The sequence below is a fragment of the Meles meles genome, chromosome 10 (assembly GCF_922984935.1).
Source record: "Meles meles chromosome 10, mMelMel3.1 paternal haplotype, whole genome shotgun sequence".
Classification (NCBI taxonomy): Eukaryota; Metazoa; Chordata; class Mammalia; order Carnivora; family Mustelidae; genus Meles; species Meles meles.
This window is the reverse complement of record NC_060075.1, coordinates 42,193,484-42,211,393: the sequence shown is the minus strand read 5'-3', so window position 1 is coordinate 42,211,393 and position 17,910 is coordinate 42,193,484. Positions and strand designations below refer to the sequence as shown.

Genomic DNA, 17,910 nt, shown 5'->3' with positions numbered 1-17,910 from the left:
CTGAAAAGAGGAAGATGGGTTCATTTTTAAATATAAGTAACATCTTCCCTAAGTCTTAAGAGAAACTTTATGGGGACTCTCCCTCAAATTACTTTAATACCTGCAAAATAACAAAAATCAGTTTTAATCCATTCCTTTACCATATTAAATAAGAATGTATTGGGGCACCTGGGTGGCTCGGTCGGTTAAGTGTTTAACTTCTTGATTTCAGCCCAGCTTGTGATCTCAGGGTTGTGAGATCAAACCCCGCACTGGGCTCACGTATTGGGCATGGAGCCAGCTTGAGATTCTCTCTCTCCTCCCCCACTTCTGCATCCCTACTTTAAAAAAAAAATGTATTTATCTGCCTGCTAATATCATGACCGTATAAAAAAGTCAATATTTAACACACTATCTTGGACCTATACCCAGTTTGTTTAGAAATTAGACAACTAAACTTAATACAGGTATGTGAGAGACTCTAAAACCTAAGCAAATGTCTAGACTAAATCTAAATGAAAGAACCCAGGAAAATTGTGTTTTATGTTAAATTCTCTTTGTGAGCAAGTATGCTATAAAAATTTTTAATTACTGGGTGGCTCAGTGGGTTAAGCCGCTGCTTTCGGCTCAGGTCATGATCTCAGGGTCCTGGGATCGAGTCCCACGTCAGGCTCTCGGCTCAGCAGGGAGCCTGTTTCCCTCTCTCTCTCTCTCTGCCTACCTCTCTGCCTACTTGTGATCTCTCTCTGTCAAATAAATAAATAAAAATCTTTAAAAAAATTTTTTTAATTACTTGTATAAGAAGCCAGTCTTTCATAAATATTTACATTGAGTTTATGGATGAAACTCTAAGTTCTATAAATTAACATTGCAACTTTAAATTCCAAAACATGGCTAGCTTTAAAAACTACTGTCTTCTGACCGTAACCTGATTCAGTAGAAAGGCTTTAAATAAAGAAATCATGTTCATTTATATTTTCATAAGTTTTAATTTTTTTTAAAGATTTATCTACTAGAGAGCACGCACAAGCAGGAGGAGGGGCAGAGGGAGAAGCAGACTCTGCACCTAGCAGGGAGCCAACATGGGGCTCAATCCTCGGATGCCAGGACAATGACCTGAGCCAAAGGCAGACACTTAAGTTTTAATTTTTAAGTTACTGAAATTATTTTATTATTTATACCACTAAGTGTAATGAAAATAGATTTGTTGTTGATACTGGTGTGGTTTAGTAATTTTTTTTTTCTTCCTTCCTTGACTGAGGAGACCTATCCATAAATATGTCCAAGAGATAACAACCTAGGTTTCCTTTTAGGTTTTTGGTGTTTAATCCATGTTTAGTTTACTTTTGTGTATGGTATAAGAGGGTGGTCCAGTTTCATTCTTTAGCATGTAGCTGTCCAGTTTTCCCAGCACCATTTATTGAGGAAGTGTTCTTCACTGTATACTCTGCTTCGTCAGAGATTAAATGATCTAGGCTGTCCTGTTCACTGATGAATGTAGCCATTTTTGTATCAATTCCATACTGTTTCAATTACTATAGCTCTGCAGTATATCTTGAAATCTGGGATTTTTATACTTCTAGCTTGGTTCTTGTTTATTAAGATGGCTTTGCTATTTGACATTATTTGTGGTTCCATATGAATTTTAGGATTATTTATTCTAGTTCTGTGAAAAATGCTCCTGGTATTTGGATTGGGATTGCACTGAATCTGTAGATTGCTTTGAGTAGTATGGACATAATTAAAATAATTCTTCCAATCCAAGAGCATAATGTATCTTCCTACTTGTTAGTGTCATTTTCAATTTCCTTCATTAATGTCTTCTAGTTTTCAGAATATAGGTCTTTCATCTCCTTGGTTAATTTATTTCTAGGTATTTTATGCTTTTAGTACAGTAAGTGGAATTGTTTTCTTAATTTCTCTTTCTGCTTTGTTATTATTGTATAGAAATGCAATAGATTTCTGTATTTTGTATCCTGTAACTTTTGTGAATTCATTTATTCTAATAATCTTTTGGTGGAGTTCTTAGGGTGTTTTTTTTTTTTTAATATATAGTATCAGTACTGATAGTTTTACTTCTTACTAATGTGGATGCCTTTTATTTCTTTTTCCTGTCTGGCGGCTGCAGCTTCTAGGACTTCTAGGACTATGTTGAATAAAAATGGTAAGAATGGACATCCTTGTCTTATTCCTGATCTTAGGGGTTTCGAAAAGCTTTCAGTTTTTTCATTGTTGGCTGTTGGGTTTTAATTTATGGCCTTTATTATATTGAGGTATGTTCCCTCTAACCCTACTTTGTCAAGGGTTTTTATCATGAATGGATGTTGTATTCTGTCAAATGTTTTTTCTTCATCTATTGAAATGATAGTTTTTATTCTCTTATTGATGTGATATATCATGACTGATTTGCAAATACTGAACCACCCTTGCATCCTAGAAAAACCCCCACCTATTCATGGTGAGTGATCCTTTTAGTGTATTATTGAATTCATTTTGGGTATTACTTTGTTTAGGATTTCTGCATCTATGTTCATCAGAAATACTGATCTGTATTTTTTTTTTCTGGTAGAGACTTTGTCTGGTTTTAGTATCCGGCTAATGTTGGCCTTGCAGAATGAATTTGGGAATTTTCCTTCTTATATTTTTTGGGAAGAGTTTGAGAATTATATTTACTCTTCTTTAATTGTTTGGTAGAATTCATCCATGAAGCCATGTGGACCTAGCTGTTTGGCGTTTTGTTTTTTGGGAATTCATTTACTACCGATTCAGTTTCATTACTAGTAAGCAGTCTATTCAAATTCTCTACTTCTGGGACCCCTGGGTGGCTCAGTCAGTTAAGTGTCTGCCTTCCGCTCAGGTCATGATCCCAGGGTCCTGATATCGAGTCCCACATCTGGCTCTCTGCTCAGCAGGGAGCCAGCTTCCTCCTCTCTCTCTACTGACTCTCTGCCTACTTGGGATCTCTGTCTGTCAAATAAATAAAATCTTAGAAAAAAAATTCTCTACTTCTTCCTGATTCCATTTCAGAGGACTGCATGTTTCTATTTCTGTGGTACCAGTTATTTCCCCACTTGCACTTCCAGTTTGAGTCTCTCTTCTTAATGAGTCTGGCAGCTAAAGGTTTATCAATTGTTTTTCTTTAGAAAAACCAGATCCTGGTTTCATTGGTCTTCTCTATTTTTTAGTCTCTAGCTCATTAATTTCCACTCTGAATTTTACTGCTTTGTTCTTTTCTAGCTCCTCTAGGTGTAAGGTTAGGTTGTTTGAGATTTTGTCCCTTGACGTTGGCCTGTATCACCATAGACATCCTTCTTAGAACTGCTTTTGCTGTGTCCCAAAAGTTTTGGACCATTTCGATTTGTATACCCACTGTTTAGTAGCAGTAATTCTTCAACCATCCTGAGTTTATTATAGCAAAGAATGAGTAAATATAATAAATATAATACTGCCGTTGGTAAACACAATTTTCATTTGAAGAGAAGGGAGACACACATATGGAATGGGAAGAAAGGTGTAAAAAACTTGCAGTGTGTGATGTGAATTAGAATACCTTATGACTTAAAACAAATACATGATTTGCTCACTGGAAAGACACAGAAGCATCAACATTCCAGAAGTAATAAGCACTCCTAGTACTTGTTTTCTAAATACCATTTTCACTAAAACAAATACAACCTTCCTTGGAGAAATATCTTGTCTGAGATTTGGATAAGATGGACCCAGCATATTTTACTTTTCCAGAAAACAGGGTGGCATGTTTTTAAAAACACAGGAGCAGCCACTGGAAGGGATGAATAAAGAAGCACTTAAGTCCATAATAATACTGTTAAAGAAAAAGGGGGAGTGAAATGTAACAATTTGAAGATCTCGATTTTGCTACCACTCGTGTAGTTAATTGGTATGGGCAACGATCATCAATGGATGTTAAAACCATTCCTTGAGGGGCACCTGGGTGGCTCAGTGGGTTAAGCCTCTGCCTTCAGCTCGGGTCATGATCTCAGGGTCCTGGGATCGAGCCCCACGTCGGGCTCTCTGCTCAGCAGGAAGCCTGCTTCCCCCACTCTCTCTGCCTGCCTCTCTGCCTACTTGTGATCTCTCTCTCTCTCTCTCTGTCAAATAAATAAATAAGATCTTTAAAAGAAAAAAAGAAAAAAACAAAACAAAACAAAAAGAAACATTCCTTGAAAGGCTGTTAAAGAACAGTCCATTCTTAGGTATTAGCCCACAGATAACTTAATATAAAAAAGAAAAGTACCTTTTATGAGGGAGAGATCTGGCAGTAACTAACAGTAACCACCAGAATCTGAATCTTATTTAATCCTTAAACCAAGCCTAAGGAAATGATGACCTGGTGTGTTCTAGACTACATGCCACTGGTCTCACTCACCTTGCCCAGGGCAGTCAGTAGATGAAAGTCAATGGTCTCTCTGTACCGGAGAATTTGCAGGATCCCATCCAAGTATACCTGGTCTTTACTGAAGCAGCCTGGAGGAAGACAAGAGCTTTTATTTTCTAATATTTAAAAAAATTACTAAGTAATTGCTACTAACACATTCCCTTTACTGTAGGCATCAGTCCTGAATAAAAATGCTAAATTAGAATGAACTATCTTCATAATATAAAATGCAAGGTCTTAGGTAGGACCAGGATAATGTGCAGACTGGTAACTTCCCTTTATGAATTTCTTTTCCCCAGATTCCCATTCCCCATAGTTGACAGCATTTTTATGATCAGATGATCATAATGATCAGAAACACTGATCATTTAAAATATAGGACTCTTCATAACCTGGACTCCCATGTGCAAGGAGGCACTTGGGGCAGCAGGGAGGATGGCTAAAGCGCAGTAAGTCTCACGGGGGCAATGTGGAGATGGGAGTTCAGAAACTCATAGTTTTTAAAAATACCATCCCTCACTCCATTAAAAACAGATATTGATACTCTTCCTCCATATGAAAACAAGAATTAGAACTAGATTTAAAAATAGAAGAAAATAGGGGCGGCTGGGTGGTTCAGTGGGTTAAGCCTCTGCTTCTGGCTCAGGTCATGATCTCGGGGTCCTGGGATTGAGTCCCGCTGATCAGGCTCTCTGCTCAGCAGGGAGCCTGCTTCCCCCCACCCCGCCTACTTGTGATCTCTCTCTGTTAAATAAATAAATAAAATCTTAAAAAAAAAATATGAAGACACAAAAAGGACTAGCTCATGAGATCTGAACTAGTTAAAGTGTTCCACATACAAAGAAAACTTTTCTCCCGTCGTGACAAAAATTGTGTAAATTTTATAAAATTCTGCTCTATTAAATGGACTAAAATTGTATTAAGAAATTAATTTTTTCAGTATGCTAATAGCATGGGAATTATGGAAAAAAGGTGGAACATTTTTTCAAGTCGGTTCAGATCTCATGAGTTGTTTGCTCCTACTTTTCAGGAGAAATAAAACTGTCCTTATCAGTAAATACTTACAGGTGGAGAACATGGTATTTGGAATTGGCTTTGAAATACTATAGGAAAATAGGAAGTTAGAAGAATAGATGACCCACAGCTGGGAAATGTTGATAACTACTAAGATGAAGTGATATTTAATGAGGGTATATCCTATTACTTTTCTTTTGAAATTTGAAATTTTTGAAATTTCAAATTTTTAGTAATAAATAGTTTTCTTTAAAAAAAAGTTATGTGAGACAACCTGGGTAACTCAGGTCATGATCTCAGGTTTGTGAGACTGAGCCTCTCATTGGGCTTCATGATCAGCAGGGAGTCTGCTGGAAAGTCTTTCTCCCTCTCCAGTTTTCTCACTTGTACCCTCTCTCTCTCTAAATAAAATCTGTGAAGAAAAAACTAGACTAACATGATAGGCAATAGGAAAGCTCTGTCTTCTGGGTCAGTTTGGTTTCTGACCACATCTCTGCTGTACCCACCCTTTTCAGTGTGACCTCTTCTCTACAGTTAGCTGTGGAGAGTCTGTTCTGTCTGTCTGTTGGTTGTTTTCTGGGGTATTTACGCTGACATGGGTATTCATAACTAGGTCTACCTGGGACAAGGTGAGCTTAGGATCCTTTCTCAACCATCTTCCCTGTGAGTCCTTTGTCACTGGGGTTTCGATTTGGGTTTCCCTGATGACTAATCATGTTGAGCATCTTTCCGTGTGCATTCATTGCATATTTTCTGTAGAGAAGGGGTCTAAATAGACCCCTTGTCCATTTTTAATTTGGTTATTTGTCTTTTTATTATTGAGTTGTAGATGTTCTTTGTATATTCTAATTATGAAGCTCTTATGATTTACAAGTATTTTCTCTATTCTGTCAGTTGTCTTTCACTTAATAATGTTCTGTGACTTTTTAAAAGTACACTGTACACGTGCTCTCTTATTCCTGAACCCCTGAGCATGCATCTCATATTTTTTTTAATATTTCATTTATTTGACAGAGATCACAAGTAGGCAGAGAGGCAGCCAGAGAGAGAGGGGGAAATAGGCTCTCCGCTGAGCAGAGCACCCGATGCGGGGCTCGATCCCAGGACCCTGAGATCATGACCCGAGCCGAAGGCAGAGGCCTCAACCCACTGAGCCACCCAGGGGCCCCTGGGAACAGAATTTTTTATTAAAATTCAAATTACAGTATTTTGTGATTTTTGTTTTGCCCCAGAGAAACCAGTACAAGGACGTTCATTCAGAGAGAAAAATGGTTATGCATGATACAAGATTTTCCCACTAAATCACACTTTATTCCTGAGAAGAAATTGTTTTAAAGAAAACTATTTATTACTAAAAATTTGAAATTTGAAAAATTTCTAATACAATATCATTATCACACTTAAGAAAGTGAGCCTTAATTAAACAATCTTAACTAATACATAATATTTGAATTTCCCCAAATATTTCAAAAAATATTCCTGATAGCCGTTTTTTTTTTGTTTTGTTTTTTTTTTTCAAATTTAGATCCAGTCAGAGCCCAGGCATTATTATTGATGGTTGTGCCTCTTCAGCTTCTTTTAATACAGAGCAGTGTTCCTCATCTTTTTTTTCATGACACTGAGTTTTGTTTAAAATCCAGGCCTGTTCTTATAGAATGGCCACAATCTAGATGTGATTGATTGTTACCTCATGATTAAATTCTGGTAAGGGTGTTTGGCAAAAATACTGCATAAATGATACTAGATCACACAGCAGGAGCCACCGCATGATCAGTTGTCTCACCATTCCAGATAATGACTTTGATCCTTGTTTCAGGTGGGAATTGCGAGCTCTTTTCTAAAAATACATTTCCTTTTTTCCCTTTTTAATAAGTAATCTTTGAGGTGACAGATACTGTCCTATTTCCCAACAGCCTTTCATCTCATGGTTTCAGCATCTGTCTGTGATCCTTGCTTGTCAGTTTCACTGGAGATTTCTAGCACTGTTATTATTTTATTTTTCTAAAGAAAATAGAAGCAAGGAGATACAGGCACAGTGCTGCATATTGAGATTTCCAAACATTTCTTGTCCAGATAAGTTTGCTACTGTAATAAAAGTGTAAAAGTTTTTGTCAGTTTTAAGAGTTCACATTGCCCACAAAGGTTTTGGTCATTTTGTTGTTTGTTTGTTTTTTTTAATAAAATAGTAAGTAGATTATAAGGCAATAAAAAATGCTTTTGAGAAAAGGACAAAAATTAGAAAATGTTCATTTAAAAGTCATTTGGACTTTGAGATTACATGCTTTTCTTCTAAAAGTATTTAAAACTCAAATGAAGCTTGGAAATAACCCCAGTCTGTGATGGGTATGTGTTCAGCCCAGTCTGCATTAAGAACTGCCTGTGATGTGGTTGTATGAAAGTGGTGGTACCTGAGAGCCAGGACCCGCAAGAGAAGAAGCAGAGAGGAGGAAGACATCTGTCCCCCAGAAGACTATCTTCAGGAGAGGACACCGTAAAGATGGAGAAGGGTGAGAGGAACATTGCAAGCAAAGAGAAAGGAGAGGAGCAGACCCTACAGCACCTACCCCAAACATAAGGGACCCACACTGCAGAAACAAATCCCTGTAATGTTTGGCTTTGAAAGCCAGAGGGACTTAACCTCATGAGTTCTAATAGTTAGTGGGGCTTAATACGAAGAACTTTAAAAATCACCAGGCTTAGATTTGGGGGAGCCAGGGAGCAAGAAGAAATTGAATCCTTGCCCTTAAAGAGACAGCATAACAAACAGCCCCACTGTTATATCTCAGAGATACAGCATAGCAACATTAGGTAGGGTATATGAGAAGGAGATTTATGTTTACTAATCTCAGAACATGTACTGGAGGAGCAGGGATCCTCAGGAGACTCCTCTAAGAACAAAAGAGCTGACAGGTGCCATTCCTCTCCCTGCCCCAGCCTAGATACATAGACACGTGCAAGAACCAGCATACTCTCCACCTAGCTTGTCAACAGCAAACCCTGCTCTCTCAGCCTACCCTTGCAGCAGTTCTCCAAAGCAGCTGCAGGTCTCCTCACACAGCAGACCCTTCACACAGCTTCCAAACAGCACACCCTACCCCTGCAATCTCCTGTGGATCCACCCCCTCCAACCTGGCCTCCACAGGAGTTTTCCCAGACAGCTGTAGGTCCCCTCCAGCAGACCACTGTGGATCTCGCTGGCCCCACATGTCTGGCCCCAAATACACAGCACTACGGAAGCTCTTCTTCATAAAGCCACTCTTCTAAAGAGAGGAGACAGATATAGCTGAATTTCCTAACACTGACAGAATCAGAAAAAACTGGGAAGACAGAGGATATGTCCCAAGTAAAAGAACCGGACAAACTTAGAGCCAGAGCTCAACAAAACTGTTTATGCAGTATGCCTGACAGAGAATTTAATAGTCAAAAAACATTAGACAGTGGTGACAGCTGCACAACTCCATGAATATTCTAAAAACCACTGAGCTATATATTTTAATGGGCAAACTGTAGGTCAGTGAAGTAGAGCTGTTTTTTAAATGAGAGCAAGAAAAAGCAGAACTGGCAAAATGTTAATAACTGGTGAATCTAGGGGATGGGTACTATGAGTTTAATTCTATCATTTCCATATTTGTGTAGGTTTGGAATTTTTCAAAATGATAACTGAATAAAGAATGCTAACAAAATATGGTTTGGGAAAACTAGTATTGACCTCAAGTAACAAAGGTTTAATTTTTCACAAGTGACTGATTTCCCTGATTGGTGGATAAGGATGTAATCAAAATCAACAGACAACTAACCATAAGGCAAACATACAATCAAGGGACACCCACCTGGCTGAGAAGTATCAGTCCATCCCCTCTTGGCTCGTACACAATAATCCCATCTTGTATTGGGGTCCTTGACAAATTTTCCAATATCTTTGAAGAGTTCGCAAAAAGACATTTGGCTGGCTCGATAAACAGTGTAGTAGAGGAGGGCCGCCCTCCATAAAAAGGGGTCTTTTCTAAAAAGGACACTGTGAATACTTGCCAGTCCTTCCTCTGTGGGATTGTTTGGCTTTAGCTCATGTTTTTTACGGCCAGTCCAACTGTTCCATGGCTGCTGAAGGTTGTTAATACCTCGAAAATAATGTGTGCCTATGGAGAAGAAAAGGCATGTGAAAAACGAGAAAAGACATTTTAATTCTTTTCCAAAAAAGATTCTACCAACAGTTCTAAAACCAAATTGATGTGTACCTATGAATCAAAACAAAGTGGAAAATGACCTGACCCTAAAGCTTTTTGAAGGAGGTACTCTTGCCTTCAGAAGGACTGCATGTATCATTCGAAGAAGTGTGACTTTTGTACAATTTATTTTCTCAAAGGGAAGAATCAGAGACTTAATATCTGAAAGGAATCTCAGCATTCAGTTCCATTTCCCTTGGTTTCAGAAACACAGGCGAACTGAAATCCAGGAGTTAATCCAAGCTCAATACAGCTACATGGTACTGAAAAAATCTAATCTGAACTGGGACATTAATATCTTAGTTCAAATGAAAACTAACAATTTCATTACCTTTTGCCAAATACTGCTTTAAAAAAACCCATTATAAAAAGGTTTCTTTGCAGCTGATTTCTGATATTACAAGTGAACAAATGAAGGGCTACCCCTACCTATTTCATGCCTCAGCATTCCCTCCAGCCAGTGCTCACGTGCAGTGGAAACATTAATGGTCAGTGTTGGGCACCCATTTACCACTGTCATTGAAGCTCGGGAAAGCAGATCTTCAGTGAGATGAACTACAATCTAAGAAGAGGACAAAAATACATTTATATAAAACAAAATGTAGAGGCTGGGGAGAGGAAGCTTTCACAGGAAACCCAAAAACCAGTACATTTTTATTTCGCTTGTGCCAATTTGAATCTTCCAATACCAAGAAGATGATAATTACTTCTGACCCTTCCACTTCTAAGCATGGGCAACTCAAGAGCCTTTCCTGGACTGAAGAAAAGTAGAGTGCTGTGCTGAGGAAGCAGTGCCCTGTTGTGCTCTCAAATACAGCCCCCCCCACCCCCGCCCCAGTTAAAATGATGCAAAGGATGGTACACAAGCCAGAGACCACTTCACTGCTGGTCATTCTGAACTGGCTGCTAATAAGAGGAGGCCACTGAGGCAAGTTGCTTCATTATAATTTTCATTAAAAAATTCCCATAATCCCATAGGCTATACAGAAAGGGTAGTGTAAGTAAAGAAAAACACAAATTGAATACAACAATTCAATATACTGAGATCTCTCGGTGACTAATTTAATGAGCAGTTAAAATGCCAACAGCATCTTGTGTCACTCCCGATTCATACCTCACCCAGGCAGCCTTCTTTCATCATGTACTTCCGAACATGACTCCAGATTCGAGTTTTAGATAGCAGGCTGCCACCAGTGGCCTGCTCAAACTTTTCATAACTTCCATATTTCTGTAAAGTCAGTTCCATAATATTGATGGACTGTAAAAAACAAACAAACAGGGATAATGAAAATAAATAATCTATTACTTGGAGATGAGTAATAAGCCAGTTATATTCTTAGGGATCATGACCTGTGCTGTGTTTATTGACTTCCAAATGAAACTGCAAGGGAGGTACCATATCTGATTCTAAACAGATTTCACTCATTGTCACAAATTTTTACAAATGTCTCTACTTACAAATCCTCTTTCCCTTCACATCCTAAGGGTTAAAGGTACTAGTGTTGTCATTTGACAGGCTGAGAAGGCAAGGCAGAGGGGCTCCTTGGCTTCTCTAAGACCATCTGGTGGTCTGGCAAGAGAACTCAGAATGGAAGGTATGTCTCCAGATTAATCACTAAGTTACAATTACAACTGCCATTTAGATAAAGACAAAAATAGCCCCAAGTTTTAAGAACACTCAAAAGAAATAGCCATTCTTCTCTGATAATCTTATAAATCTAAAGTTTTCCAGGGCTCGTCTTTCAAATAAAATAGTCTCAACATTACTAAAAGCACTTTTATCTTTCATTCAGGGCAGGGTACTACCTACTACTCATTCTTTATAAATTTTTACATCAAAAGAATATGAAAGTTGGGATCTAAATACAAATATGCAGAAAGGAAGACTTAAGAAAGCTAGAGATCACCAGTATCTTGGGAAAGCCACAAGGAAAGAAAACATAAGAAAAATGATCTTTAAAAAATCTTTTAGGAAAGAAGCTAGAAAATCCATTATATGAAGTCTAGTTTCCAGACTACTGTCAGACAAGAAAAGATTTTCCAAACAATAAGCTTTAGAGTCAGACTAACTTCTTGTGTTGATGTCCCAGTTCTGTCTCTGCTCTGGCTGTGTGACCAAAGGCAAGTCATTTAACTTTTTACCAAGCCTTTCATTTTTAAATGGGGTAACAATAATAATGTCTACTTCATGGTTTTGTTCAAAAAATTTAGTCAGTCTTCATAAAGCACAGCGTCTGAGGCCTAATAAGTTGTCAGTACCTGTCAGTTATTACTACATCATCATTGTTGTCATCGGTACGCTCATTCTTTCTAAATGCCACCACTGTAGATAGTATGCCCAACACAAAAACTAGAAAAACACACACACTACAATTCAACATCGATTTCCCAGTTGGAAAATATGTATTACTAATAAACAAGGGATGTATCATAAAGTTATAACAGGAAATGGCTTCAACAAGCTTTGACTGACTTTTGTTCCCAAAACTGTTATCAAAAAAGGCTATAATTCAGAAGTGTGGTCCAAAGGCTGGCAGCATTGGCTTCATATCTGAGCTGGTTTCAAATGCAGAATTTTACCCCCACCACACCTATCGAGATCAAGATCGAGAGAACAAGATCTCCAGGTGATTGATGTGCATGGTAAAAAGAAGGATCTCGGAGAATTGCAATACAGCACAAATACCCCAGATGCTAATTATTTATATGACAACTATTAAAAGAATAAAAGCACACAATTAAAAACCCACTTCAGCAGATTAGCAAAGCTTTTTGCATATACCAGTCTAATGATGACTAGTCATCAATGTATCAGAGTGAGAAGAATATGAGAAATCTGGCCCTAATTCCAGGAAAGACAGAAGTGGTACTTTCTATATTGGACCATTATTTAGACCTAAAAATGTTAAGGAAATTTATAACCTGGAATTATAGGCTTTTAAGTATTTACTTAATTTCAGATAAAAATAGCTTTTCAAGCACAAGAAAAAATGTTATTTGGTTACTATGTAGTCCTCCCTTATCTGCAGGGGATATGTTCTAAGAGCTCAGTGGATGCCTGAAATTGCACTGAGTACCAAACCCTATGTACACTATGTTTTTCCTATACAAACACACCTATGATAAACCTTAATTTATAAATCAGGCATAGTAAGAAGCTAACAGTAATAATAACAAAATAGAACAATTATACCACTACTGTAATATGAATGTCGTCTCTCTCTCAAAATATCTTACTGAACTATACTCACTCTTCTTGTGATGATGTGAGATGATAAAATGCCCATGTGATAAGATGAAGGGAGGTGAATGACACAGTCAGCAGCATTAGGCTACCACTGACCTTCTGACAACATGTCAGAAAGAGGATCATCTGCTTCCAGACCAAGGCTGATCTTAGGCAACTGAAACCGCAGAAGGTGAAACCACAGAAAAGGGGAACTACGGTGTTTATTATATAAGTTATAAGCAGTTTACAGGATTAATAAAAAATTAAATACAGGTGTCCCTGTTAGTATTAGTAGAAGGTTAGTGAGTATTCATATCATAATAAATATTCATTCATATTCATAATGGGAAGCAAAAATTTGATAGGGCGCCTGGGTGGCTCAGTGGTTTAAGCCGCTGCCTTCGGCTCAGGTCATGATCTCAGGGTCCTGGGATCGAGTCCCGCATCGGGCTCTCTGCTCGGCGGGGAGCCTGCTTCCCTCTCACTCTCTCTGCCTGCCTCTCTGCCTACTTGTGATCTCTCTCTGTCAAATAAATAAAAAAAAAATCTTTAAAAAAAAAAGGGAATTTATACTCAGAAAGAACCCTATAAATGTTAGGATAAAACATGCTTGGCAGTTTAACAACATTTAGGCAAACTTTATATCCATGTACTAAATATTGGATCAAAGAATGAATAAAAATATTGGGGTTTTTTGGGGAGGTTGATTTTTCCAACAAAATGATATACAACAGAACATCATATCCTTCATTTCATCTTGCTTACATGGCATCACAATAGCAACACTACCTAGGAGCTATACTGATGTTCCCCAAAGGTTAGGTTAATATGATGTCATGTGCAATACTTTTCTTTAAAGAGCCTATTTTCAGGGCACCTGGATGGCTCAGGTTGTTAAGTGTCCAGCTTCACCTCAGGTCATGATCCTGAGGTTCTGGGATCAAGTACCGTGACAGGCTCCCAGGGAGCCTGCTTCTCCCTAGCCTTCTGCCCCTTGCCCCCTTGTTCTAAAAAATAAATTAAAAATCAAAAAAAAAATAAATAAAGTGCCTATCTTGTCATCTCTGTTGATTTCTTCATCAGTTTTTCAACTGGCCCAACCTAGACAGATTTGTCAGTAAGCATATAGATCTCCAGTATCCGTCACTGATCTCCAGAAATAACTTCCCAGTCTTATCTGCATTGTAATAGCCCCCAGCACAGAGAAAGAAACAGTGGCTAAATGGGTGGATAAATTCAAGCTTCCCAGGAGAAGTCAGAAATGCTGAGTGGTCACTTCATCAGTGAATATTTTTATGTTACCATTTCTGCTTCTCTATGCAGCATCAACTAACTGCAGGCTACAAAAATTTTATGAGTATGATCTCAGCTTTGGAAAAAGGAAGAGGCAATAAGCAATTTAAGAAGGCACAAGGAAACCTGCAAGAATATTCCCAAAGGCTGCTGTTCCTGTTTGGGATGGAGTGATGGACTGCATTGAGGTTTATTATCTGTACTTTTCAGAAGTTTTAAAATGCTTTACAGTATGAATATATTAATGTTATGATCAAGGGGAAAAAGTCATTTTCCTGTTTTACTGAAGTATGACTGACAAAAATTATATATATGTAGGTCACACCATGTGATGTGTTTTTAAAGGGGTACAATGTAAATATTTAATATCTGTACACACTATGAAATGATTACGGCAATCAAGTTAATTTGACACAGCTACCACCTCATATAACTATCATTTTTTTTGTGTATGGTAAAAGCATCTAAAAGTTTAGCAAATTTCAAGTATACAATATAGTATTATTAACTTTAATCATCATGCTGTATATTAGATCCCCAGGACTTACTCAGCTTATAACTGAAAGTTTGTACCCTTTGATCCACATCTCCTCATCCCCCCACCAAAAATTTGTTTTTGTTTTTGTTTTTAAGAAAAAAGAAGGGAGAAGATCATCCCTTCTCCCTTGAGTTCAGAGACTCCCTATCAATACCACTTGGAGAATCATGCTTTCACATGCCTCATCCACATGTCTAACTACTTTAAGAGGGAATAAATTTCATGTCAAATCTCTCTACTCCATTAGTATCATTAAAGTTAATCAAAAAACATTTCCTGAGGGGCGCCTGGGTGGCTCAGTGGTTTAGGCCTCTGCCTTCAGCTCAGGTCATGATCTCGGGGTCCTGGGATCGAGCTCCGCGTCGGGCTCTCTGCTCAGTGGGGAGCCTGCTTCCCCCTCTCTCTCTGCCTGCCTCTCTGCCTACTTGTGATCTCTCTGTCAAATGGATAAATTTAAAAAAAAAAACAAAAACATTTCCTGATATTACATGGTGGGGAATTAAAACAAGAAATGGCTTAATTATTTTTCTCCAATCATTGCTTTCAATTTGCCATCCAGAATTTCACCTTCTTATCCCTGAATATCTTAACCAGTTTCTTTAGCTTTCCAGTAATTTTCAAGTATTCAAAAAAAGTCAATTTCAAGCCATCTTAATCCAATTTAAAATGTTAATCACATATAATTTACAGTTCTTTCCCCTCCCCCAGGACAGGCCTGCCCTGAGGCCTAAAGAACCTTCACTGAAAAAGAAAGGTCTAATAGTGATGTGATTCCTTCTCATCCCTCTGCAGTTATCTGGGCCTCCCTTTCTCTTCAGTATACTGAGGGCTGGAAGAAGGAAAGAATAATTCCTATGCAACTGGTTCATCTGTGGTCCCCCTTCCTTGACTTTAAATGCTGGTGTAGGCCTATCCTAGTCAGTACATCCACTGCATGGCTCACTGTAAGAGGTCCTCTAAAGCGGATTACTAACAAAACTATGAAACTTGAAATCCCAGTAGGAACAACTAAAAGACTCAACTGACTTACTGTATACCCATTTTATTAAATATAGACAGTGAAAATTATGCTGACAAAAAGGAAATGCTGACAGTTTTTAATGACATAAGAAGATACAAATATGTAATCAAAAGTATACTAACATCAATTATGAACACCATTAGGCATGAGACAAGAAACACTAAATGTGAATAGTGATTATCTGTGGATGATAGAATTATGGGATTTTATTCTCTTCGCTATACTTTTTTTTTTTTTTTAAGAGAGGTAGAGAGGAGAGGGAGGACAGAAAAAGAGGGAAAGAGTGAATCAATCAGGCTCCACACCTTTCTCCCACTTGCTAGTTAGTCGTTGATATCTTTTCTCTGGAGTATTTGTATTAAAAAAAAAGAACACATGGGGGGAAAAGAAAAACTGAAAATTCAAGAAGATATTTTTCTGTAGTAATTTTTAGGCAGTGCACATTGCTGCTAGGAAGAGTTGGTATGGCTTGCATTCTTGAGGCCTAATCATGAAGCAAGCAGCCACTTCCCTCAGCCATGAGGAGATCTAGCCCTGATTTATCCACAGTTATCAAATATATTCTTTACTTCCTTCCAACTAAGATTAGCAAATATACACAGTAAACAATCAGACATTACATTATTTCATTGATCAGTTTTAAAACTTCTGGAACCAAAACAGCTTAATATACACACATGCTTTTATCTAGGTCTCAATCACCTAATCTGCAGAAATCTGACTTTGTACTTTTCCTTTATGTTCATTCTTAATACCTGGCCAACTCTTCCATTGCCATGTTAGAAAGTGACATATAGAAAGTCCCAGAGGAGTCCTGATGACTGTCCTTCTGAGAAGATCATATGGCAGTTGACTTAATTTTTGGACAATACGTAAGGTACCTGGCACTGCTCTATGGTGGATCCATACTGTGGCGCCAAGAAAGGGTGCGCCTTGCCTGGATAGTGGTTGATATATTCAGCTATACAACACCTCAACCGCCTCTCACCAAAATGACTAGGAGAAAGGGAGACCCAACAGAGGAAAAATTCAGAGACTGTGCCCTCTGAGACAGAATTATTGGATATGGACATAAGCAGTATGTTGGAAAGGGAATTCAGGGTAACAATCACCCAGGCAATGGCTAGGTTGGAGAAGACCATTAGTGACAACACAGAATCTCTAAGGGCAGAAGTAAGGGCTGATCTGGCAGTACTAAAAAATGCTATCAATGAGATCCAATCTAATCGAAATACTCTTACAGCTAGGGTAACTGAGGCAGAAGATAGAATTAGTGATCTAGAAAACAAACCGATAGAAAAGAACGATCAGGAGGAGGCCTGGAACAAAACAGCTTAGAAGCCATGAAAACAGAATCAGGGAAATAAATGAAACATTCCATGAAACATTCCAACGTCAGAATTATTGGGATCCCTGAGGGGGTGGAGAAAGAGAGAAGACTAGAAGATATAGCTGTAAAAATTCTGTATGAAAATTTCCCTAATCTGGGGAACAGAACAAGTGTTCATGTCCTAGAGGCAGAAAGGACGCCCCCCCAAAGATCAACGAGTTTAGTAAGACATCCAGACACTTAATTGTGAAATTCACAAATCATAATTTCAGAATGAATAAAAATAGTGGGGTTTTTTGGGGAGGTTGATTTTTCCAACAAAATGATATACAACAGAACATCATATCCTTCATTTCATCTTGCTTACATGGCATCACAATAGCAACACTACCTAGGAGCTATACTGATGTTCCCCAAAGGTTAGGTTAATATGATGTCATGTGCAATACTTTTCATAATTTCAGGTTTTTTTTGTAATTTTTTAATTTATTTGAGAGAGAATGTGTAAGAGAGAGCAAACACAGCAGGGGGAGGAGCAGAGGGAGAAGGAGAAGCAGACTCCTTGCCAAGCAGGGAGCCCGGTGTGGGGCTCCATCCTGGGACTCCAGAATTGTGACCTGAGCCGAAGGCAGATGCCCAACCATCTGAGCCACTCAGACGCCCCCAGACAGAAGTTCTTAAGGGCAACTAGGGGGAAGAGATTCCTTACATACAGAGGAAGGACCATCAGAATAATGTCAGACCTGTCCAGAGAAACCTGGCAAGCCAGAAAGGGTTGGCAAGACATATTCAGGGCACTAAATGAGAAGAACATGCTGCCAAAAATACTTTATCTAGCAAGGCTGGCATTCAGAATGGATGGAGACATAAAGAGCTTCCAAGACCAG

At 38.3% G+C, this 17,910-nt stretch overlaps 1 protein-coding gene across 2 annotated transcripts in view; it reads right to left on the bottom strand.

The window, feature by feature from the left end:
• KIAA0895 (KIAA0895 ortholog) overlaps positions 1-17,910 on the bottom strand; it is a 60,880-nt gene that overhangs the window by 2,729 nt on the left and 40,241 nt on the right. For both annotated transcript variants that reach the window (XM_046020590.1, XM_046020591.1), the window contains exons 3-6: positions 10,727-10,870; positions 10,042-10,174; positions 9,220-9,525; positions 4,367-4,464 (exon numbers count right to left, since the gene is read on the bottom strand). In XM_046020590.1, coding sequence (XP_045876546.1) covers positions 4,367-4,464; positions 9,220-9,525; positions 10,042-10,174; positions 10,727-10,870 — 681 coding nt within the window. The remainder of the gene's footprint in view (positions 1-4,366; positions 4,465-9,219; positions 9,526-10,041; positions 10,175-10,726; positions 10,871-17,910) is intronic.